The 10000-nt window shown below is 45.4% G+C and overlaps 1 protein-coding gene across 1 annotated transcript in view; it reads right to left on the reverse strand.

The window, feature by feature from the left end:
* The window catches only part of LOC138193836 (low-density lipoprotein receptor class A domain-containing protein 4-like), a 69672-nt gene that overhangs the window by 25980 nt on the left and 33692 nt on the right, over positions 1-10000 (reverse strand). The window contains 2 exon segments of the mRNA XM_069142085.1: positions 229-279; positions 6709-6863. Of these exon segments, the coding sequence (XP_068998186.1) occupies positions 229-279; positions 6709-6863 (206 nt within the window).

Here is a 10000-nt window from a genome sequence, read left to right on the forward strand (position 1 = left end):
ACAGTTCAAGCTGCAGGAGTTTCTGAAGGCTCCTGTAATGTGATGAGGAATAAATTCATGACTTCATAGCGTCTCCTGTCCTCCTCATGTCTCCTCATGTCCTCTTCTTCTGAATATTCAACCAGTGGAAGTTTCATAGTTGTCAAACTGAACTTTTCCTCAAAGTGGTTCTTTGGTATGTCCTTGATGCTAACAGGTGTAGCAGGCTCAGTGTGGTGGTGCTCTTACCTCCGAGGCACCTTGTCGAGAGCTGCTGTCTGACGGCCACAGACACCCGTCCTGCAACCGACACAAGAACAAGGAAGATTTAACCAGCGTCCCACCTGGAACCGGATTCATGTTCCTGTCAAACATCATCTTTACCTCTGAAGAGCTCTTTGTGAACAATGTAATTGACAATGTGTCTGAATGTTCCGTCTGCAGCTACTGATAAAACATTTGAAATCTACAATCACTGCTGCTCTGTGATCTGTCGGTTATGTCTGGGACATAACATAACATTACATAACATAACAACATAAAACATAGCATAAAACAACAAAACATTACAGTGGGTACGGAAAGTATTCAGACCCCTTTAAATTTTTCACTCTTTGTTTCATTGCAGCCATTTGCTAAAATCAAAAAAGTTCATTTTATTTCTCATTAATGTACACTCAGCACCCCATCTTGACAGAAAAAAACAGAAATGTAGAAATTTGTGCAAATTTATTAAAAAAGAAAAACTGAAATATCACATGGTCATAAGTATTCTGACCCTTTGCTCAGTATTGAGTAGAAGCACCCTTTTGAGCTCGTACAGCCATGAGTCTTCTTGGGAATGATGCAACAAGCTTTTCACACCTGGATTTGGGGATCCTCTGCCATTCTTCCTTGCAGATCCTCTCCAGTTCCGTCAGGTTGGATGGTGAACGTTGGTGGACAGCCATTTTCAGGTCTCTCCAGAGATGCTCAATTGGGTTTAGGTCAGGGCTCTGGCCGGGCCCGTCAAGAATGGTCACAGAGTTGTTCCGAAGCCACTCCTTTGTTATTTTAGCTGTGTGCTTCGGGTCATTGTCTTGTTGGAAGGTGAACCTTCGGCCCAGTCTGAGGTCCAGAGCACTCTGGAAGAGGTTTTCTTCCAGGATATCTCTGTACTTGGCTGCATTCATCTTTCCTTCAATTGCAACCAGTCGTCCTGTCCCTGCAGCTGAAAAACACCCCCGTAGCATGATGCTGCCACCACCATGTTTCACTGTTGGGATTGTATTGGGCAGGTGATGAGCAGTGCCTGGTTTTCTCCACACATACCGCTTAGAATTAACGCCAACAAGTTCAATCTTGGTCTCATCAGACCAGAGAATCTTATTTCTCATAGTCTGGGAGTCCTTCATGTGTTTTTTGTCAAACTCTATGCGGGCTTTCATATGTCTTGCACTGAGGAGAGGCTTCCGTCGGGCCACTCTGCCATAAAGCCCCGACTGGTGGAGGGCTGCAGTGATAGTTGACTTTGTGGAACTTTCTCCCATCTCCCTACTGCATCTCTGGAGCTCAGCCACAGTGATCTTTGGGTTCTTCTTTACCTCTCTCACCAAGGCTCTTCTCCCACGATTGCTCAGTTTGTCTGGACGGCCAGGTCTAGGAAGAGTTCTGGTCGTCCCAAACTTCTTCCATTTAAGGATTATGGAGGCCACTGTGCTCTTAGGAACCTTGAGTGCTGCAGAAATTATTTTGTAACCTTGGCCAGATCTGTGCCTTGCCACAATTCTGTCTCTGAGCTCCTTGGACAGTTCCTTCGACCTCATGATTCTCATTTGCTCTGACATGCACTGTGAGCTGTAAGGTCTTATATAGACAGGTGTGTGCCTTTCCTAATCAAGTCCAATCAGTTTAATTAAACACAGCTGGACTCCAATGAAGGAGTAGAACCATCTCAAGGAGGATCAGAAGAAATGGACAGCATGTGAGTTAAATATGAGTGTCACAGCAAAGGGTCTGAATACTTATGACCATGTGATATTTCAGTTTTTCTTTTTTAATAAATTTGCACAAATTTCTACATTTCTGTTTTTTTCTGTCAAGATGGGGTGCTGAGTGTACATTAATGAGAAATAAAATGAACTTTTTTGATTTTAGCAAATGGCTGCAATGAAACAAAGAGTGAAAAATTTAAAGGGGTCTGAATATTTTCCGTACCCACTGTAAATAACATAACATAACATAAAACATAACATAACATTACATTTCATTTATCTGACTCTTTTATCCAAAGCGACTTACAATAAGTTCATTTCAACCATGAGGGTACAAAACCAGAACAGGAATCAGTTTTTGAGGTGAGACATTAAGCTGATGAAACAAACTTTCTTCTTTAACAACAACAACAACAAAAAAGATAAAGAGAGGTAAAAAAAAATAATCAACTTAATGAGGACACAAAAGATGAAACAGCAGCGCAGAGAAACTGCTGATGGCTTCGAACTGTAAACGGAGGGAGGACGGCTGCCACCTTCAAAAGTAGCAGGATAAAAGCTAGAAGAAAGAAACAGAAATATCAAATCATTTCTGTTTCCCTTAGTCTGCGTTTGACTTGGGGATCTTTAGTTGATAATATTTAGTTGAAAAAAGAAACATAAAAGAAGGACAAACATGCATTAATATGATTCATTTATGTGTCTTTGAGGGCAAAAGGCCGTCGGCTATTCTTTTTGTGCTGCAGGCCTTTGTTGGTTTGCTGCTCTGATGTTGCCTTCATGTCATTTCTTGCTTTGTGTCGGCTTCTCTTTGCATCATTTGAGATGTGATTGGTCGCTTTGGAGCTCAGAGAAAAAGGAGGAATGAGAGGTTATTAGCTGTAGAATAGCTGAAGGTAAATCATTTATGTAAATCATCTATCTTGGACAATCAAGATGATTTTCAGTCAATGGATGCATAATTTGGCATCATGTTGTGTACCTGAGACTTCAGGAGATATAGTGAGTGTGTGTGTGTGTCCCAGAGTGTCAGTGTGGGGGCGGAGCCACTGCTGTCTAGACAGCACTGCAGTGAATTAAACATCAAGGCCTGACAGACTGTGAAGAAACAAGTTCACTGAACAGACTGGAGAAGAGCTGGAACCTCAGGAGCTGGAACACTAACCAGACTGGAGGAAGGATTCCTTTACTGGGGACATACTGATATATACTGGGGATATACTGGGACATACTGGGACATATTTGAACATACTGGGGACATACTGGGACATATTGGAACATACTGGGGACATACTGGGACATACTGGGGATATACTGTAGACATACTGGGACATAATGGGGATATATTAAGACATACTGGGGACATACTAAGACATACTGGGGACATATTGGAACATATTGGAACATACTGGAGACATACTGGGACATACTGGGGACATACTGGGGCATACTGGAGACATACTGGGATATACTGGGGACATACTAGAGACATACTGGGACATACTGGAGACACACTGGAGACAAACTGGAAACATACTCGGATGTTCTGGGATATACTGGGACATACTGGAGACATACTGGGACATACTGGAGACATACTGGGACATACTGGGGAACTACTGGGACATACTGGGGATATACTGGGACATACTGGGGATATACTGGGACATAGTTGAACATACTGGAGACATACTGGGACATACTGGGGAACTACTGGGACATACTGGGGATATACTGGGACATACTGGGACATACTGGGGAACTACTGGGACGTACTGGGGATATACTGGGACATACTGGAGACATACTGGTGATATACTGGGACATATTTGAACATACTGGGGACATACTGGGACATATTGGAGACATACTGGGACATACTGGCACATACTGAGATATACTGGGACATACTGGGGATATACTGGGGATATACTGGGGCATACTGGAGACATACTGGGACATACTGGGATATACTGGAGACATACTGGGACATATTTGAACATACTGGGGACATACTGGGATATACTGGGACATACTGGGGACATACTAAGAAATACTGGGGACATACTGGGACATATTGGAACATACTGGAGACATACTGGGACATACTGGGACATACTGGGGATATACTGGGGATATACTGGGGCATACTGGAGACATACTGGGACATACTGGGATATACTGGAGACATACTGGGACATATTTGAACATACTGGGGACATACTGGGATATACTGGGACATACTGGGGACATACTAAGAAATACTGGGGACATACTGGGACATATTGGAACATACTGGAGACATACTGGGACATACTGGGACATACTGGGACATACTGGGGATATACTGGGGATATACTGGGGCATACTGGAGACATACTGGGACATACTGGGATATACTGGAGACATACTGGGACATATTGGAACATACTGGGGACATACTGGAAACATACTGGGGATTTACTGGGGACATACTAGAGACATACTGGGACATACTTGGACATACTGGAGACACACTGGAGACATACTCGGACATTCTGGGATATACTGGGACATATTGGAGACATACTGGGACATACTGGCACATACTGAGAGATACTGGGGATATACTGGGACATACTGAAGAAACCCCCCCTCAACCCGTCTGAAGTAAACAACTACAGACCCGTCCCTCTTCTTTCCTTTCTTTCTAAAACTCTGGAGCAAGCTATCTTCAACCAACTCTCCTCCTATCTCCACCATAATAACCTTCTTGACCACCAGTCTGGTTTCAACAGACCACTCAACAGAGACGGTCCTCCTTCTGTCTCTGAGCAGCTTCACACTGCTAGAGCAGCCTCTCTGTCCTCTGTCCTGATCCTTCTAGACCTTCTGCTGCATTGGACACAGTGAACCACCAGATCCTTCTTTCCTCCTTCAGGACCTCGGTGTCTCAGGCTCTGCTCTCTCCCTGTTCTCATCCTACCTCAACGACCTCACCTACCGGGTAACTTGGAGAGGATTTGTGTCTGAACCTTGTCCTCTGACTACTGGTGTCCCTCAAGGCTCCGTCCCGGGTCCCCTCCTCTTCTCTTTCTACACCGACTCTCTCGGCTCTGTCCTTCACTCGCATGTCTTTTCCTACCACAGCTATGCTGATGACACCCAACTGATCCTCTCTTTTCCAGATCTGAAACACAGGTAGCAGCATGAATCTCTGCCTGTCTGACTGACATCTCTCAGTGGATGTCCTCACACCACCTGGAAATCAACCTCCACAAGACCGAACTGCTCTTCCTTCCAGGGAAAGACTCTCCCACCCTCGACCTGACTACTACCTTCAACAACTCTGTTATCTCGACCCTGACTGATAAGAACCTCGGAGACACTCCACAGTCAACTCTCTCTTACTGCCAACATCACTGCAACAACACGTTCCTGTAGATACATGCTGACCAACATCAGGAGAATACGTCCTCTTCTCACTCAGAAGGAGGTGCAGGCTCTGGTCCAGGTTCTGGTCCAGGCTCTGGTCCAGGCTCTGGTCCAGGCTCTGGTCCAGGCTCTGGTCCAGGCTCTGGTCCAGGTTCTGGTCCAGGTTCTGGTCATCTCACATCTAGACTACTGTAACTCCCTCCTGGCAGGTCTACCTGTTAGTACCATCTGACCTCTGCAGCTCATCCAGAATGCAGCAGCTCGACTGGTCTTTAACCTCCTAAATTCACTCACACTACTCCGCTCCTCCTCCTCCTCCTCTTTTAACTTGAACAGTAGAACTTTAGTATCTTAAAATAGAACTTACTGATAGAACTTTGTAGTTTGGCTTTCTGGAAGAAGTTATATTTTCTTGATTCTTGTTGTTCTGGTTTTGTACCCTCATGGTTGAAATTAACTTATAGTAAGTCGCTTTGGATAAAAGAGTTAGATAAATGAAATATAATGTAATGTAATGCTGGGGAACTACTGGGAACTACTGGGAACTACTGGGAAATACTGGGAAATACTGGGATATACGGGGACATACTGGGACGTACTGAGAGATACTGGGGACATACTGGGACATACTGGGACATACTGGGGACATACTGGGACGTACTGAGAGATACTGGGGATATACTGGGACATACTGGGATATACTGGGACATACTGATACATTCTGGGGATATACTGGGACATACTGGGGACATACTGGAGACATACTGGAGACATACTGAGACATACTGGGGACATACTGAGACATACTGTGATATACTGAGACATACTGGGGACATACTGAGACATACTGGGGATATACTGAGACATACTGGGGATATACTGGGACATACTGGGGACATACTGAGACATACTGAGACATACTGTGATATACTGAGACATACTGGGGACATACTGAGACATACTGGGGATATACTGGGACATACTGGGACATACTGGGATCTGCTGGGACATACCGGAGACATACTGGGGATATACTGGGACATACTGAGGACATACTGAGACATACTGGAGACATACTGTGATATACTGAGACATACTGGGATCTACTGGGACATACCGGAGACATACTGGGGATATATTGGGACATACTGGGGACATACTGAGAGATACTGGGGATATACTGGGACATTCTGGGGATATACTGGGGACATACTGAGAGATACTCAGGACAATACTGGGACATACTGGAGACACACTGGGGACATATGTTTGTCCTGCTTCACACATACTGTACATAGATGTACAGTGATGAGACACACACACACACACACTGGTGTCTGACCTGCTGCAGGGCGTGCTCGTGCCGGCGGGCCTGGCTCTGCCTCGTGATGAAGGACCAGGTGGAGAGCTTGTAGTGGTTGAGCAGGCAGATGATCACCACCACCATCACTGTCATCACCACGATGATGATGACGATCTGAACAAACTCCAGTTCAGCTGCACAGAAGGAGAGAGGACGATGAATATTAAACATGTCTGAAGGATGTAGCTAGTGGATGGACACGTTATCAGGACGCCTTCGTCCTCCAGCTGTGTGCTCCACAGGTAGGACGCAAGACAAAGAGCTGCGACTAAAGACTCATGTTATTATCCATTTATCTGGATCAACCATTCAATCATTTGAGCTATAAAACAGCTTAAAAGCCAAATATGTTGAATTAACCAGAGAAGAAAGAACAGATAATCTTCACATTGAAGAAGCTGGTGAATCTTTGAAATATTTGGTTCTGAAATGACCGAAACTAAAAATCCTAATAGTTGCAGATTTATTAATTGAATAATTAGCTTCAGTATAATAAGCAAAAGTTGAAGTTCAACACATTAATGTTGACTGTGTTTGGTGAAGTAGCCTCTAAGCAAAACAAAGTCTATCTCACAACCCGTAATTAAAGATGAAATATTTCCATGAGGTGTGACGATAACAGTTTGTACCTTCTAGTTTGATATTTTAGAGGCCTGAGGACTTAATGGGAAAATGATAACGACAGCAACATGAACATAATCTGTGCTAGCAGAGCCTCACCGAACATGATCAGGAATCTAATACAAGAGTTCAGCCGAATGAACCTGCATGAGGGACGAAATATTACAAACACTCACTATGATGCAGTCCAGTACACCGAGACCCCCGAGACCACCCGCTGAGCACAGCAGGCAGAATGATCACATTACAGATGACGGCACAAAAATGTCTACGTTTGGCAAAAGAAGTTACTGCAGCGCTGTTTTGTGCATTCAATTACACAGGTGTTCCTAATAAAGTGCTCGTGAGTGTATGTATGTTTCTCCAGTCAGATTTATGTCCCCACCGTACGATCTCCAAACAACAACTCTGTCAGCAACCTTTTCAGCAGTTTTCTTAAAAATGTCACGGAATACTGACAACTGTCCGTTTGAACTTCTGAGACCTAAAAATGAAGCCCCACCGTTTATAAATTAAAAAAGTTGCTAATACATTTTCTGTCCATTGATAATGTTGTTAGTAAAACTGCTTTTCCAACTGTGACATGTCAAAACTCTGCTGTGAAAACTATTCAGTCAAATGATGACACATCAAATTGATGGAATATGATGAGAAGCTCCCGAACATCAGAGTCCGACCGACTGACTGCTCTAACATGTGTTCACCAGCAGGGGGTAGCACAGGTCAAACTCCAAGACAGCCTGTCACACAGCGACAGTGTGTGTGTGTGTGTGTGTGTGTGTGTGTGTGTGTGTGTGTGTGTGTGTGTGTGTGTGTGTGTGTGTGTGTGTGTGTGTGTGTGTGTGTGTGTGTGTCGGCCTGAGGAGTCACAGGAAAGATTCAAATCACAGAAGACGATGACTGTCGAGACTGGTGTGTGTCTGTCCCTGGGTACAGTGGTGTCTTTGTGGAGACGCTGAATAACACACAGACAGACAGACAGACAGACAGACAGACAGACAGACAGACAGCTCCAGATGACCTCCCACAGCGATCCTTCCAGTCACGTCTGCATGTCGTCTCTTGTTCATTGTTCCATTCTTTGCTCTTTTTGTTCTTTTCTTCATCTCTTTCAATCCTTCCTGTATCTCCACTTGCCGACATCTTTCCTCTGAATGCGCCCATCCGTCCTCCTCTTCCTTTCGTCTTGCATTCTTCCCTCACCCACAATCATTCCTTCCTTGTTTCTTCTTCCCTCCGTCCTCTCTCCACTCGCTGCAGTCTGAGGCTCTTTTGTCGTGTTGTCGTCCTGTTCTAACTACAACTCTTGACCTTGCTTGACCTCTGACTCACGCGTACTCACTGCTGGACGTTCATACACTTTGTGTGTTTTTGTACAGTTGTTGTCGTTGTGTGCGGTTCAGCTGTGGAAGAATAATGACACTATGTCCACTGAGCTGTTGGTGTGTGGTGGACACGGAGCTGTATTACCCACAATCCACCGGGAAGAACGAAATAACAGGAATTCTTAGACAAAATGTGAAAACCTGCAACAGGAAGAGGATAAATGAAAGCAGCCTGTCCCAGTCTGCCCAGCATCACTGCTCCTCTCCGGATGGTTTGTCTGCATTGGGACGGGTTGAGTGGAGGCTCAGCTGAAATAGAAAGCCAGTCCAACCTGCCTGCGCTCCACCACAGCAGCCACAGGGGACAGGAGACGAGGGACGGAGGGGGGGGACAAGGCCAGGCAGCACAAACCACAGGGAAGGAAACTTAAGCCAGTAAAACCAGCAGAGTGGAGGGATGAGGTGCTTCGGCAGACAAGCTCCACAACTTTACAACGAGTGAGGGGGTGAAATGACTGAAATGAATAAGTGTATTAGCATAATGAAGCAACAAGAGGAAAATATTCAGTAAACAACTGAACTGACCATCGAGGCTGGTCCAACCCGTGTCCCACACCACAACCACACAGCTCTTCGTCTGCTAAATGGAACAGGCAGGACTGAGTGGAGGAGACCCCTAGTTACCCCTGGTAACAAGGACACTCAAAGTCTGTTTCAGGATTTCTGAAAACCATCCTAATCCCTTACACCCCACTTCTACCCGCCTGGTGACCCCGCCCCCGGTTACCAAGGAGTCCAGCTGAGCCGTTGGCACCAGTGAACAGCGTTTCTGTCTCTGAGGCGTCGGACCGTCAATCAAACAGGTTCAAGGTAAAACATCACAACAGGACTGAGAGTCTGCGGATGTATTTCAGCACATGTAGGAAACGTGTTGGGTAGAAGTTGTGTTGCCGGGCAGCCCGTTTCCAGGCCGGTCTGTGTGCTCACCACAGCAGCCACATGCAGAACAGCATTCTGGGAAGGCAAGTCAACCGGGCTTCTGTAATAGCACATCCTCACACAAACCTGATGCTGACTCAACGCTGACGGACTTCCTCTGAAGAACCAGCGCCAGCTCACACTCATAGTTTTACAGTTGAAGCAAAATAAAAGTAGCATGGCTGCAGCTAGTGGCCGCTCCTCCGAACATCAGGGAGGAAGGGAGTATGGGAGGAGCTTAGACGGGAGGAAGGAAGTATGGGAGGAGCTTAGATGGGAGGAAGGAAGTAAGGGAGGAGGAGGAGGAGAAACTAAATATGGCCTACCATGCCTGAACCCCGGATCAT

Source organism: Embiotoca jacksoni, unplaced genomic scaffold, assembly GCF_022577435.1.
Source record: "Embiotoca jacksoni isolate LCO1_2020_lvr unplaced genomic scaffold, fEmbJac1.0.p SCAF_97, whole genome shotgun sequence".
In the NCBI taxonomy this organism is placed as follows: domain Eukaryota; kingdom Metazoa; phylum Chordata; class Actinopteri; family Embiotocidae; genus Embiotoca; species Embiotoca jacksoni.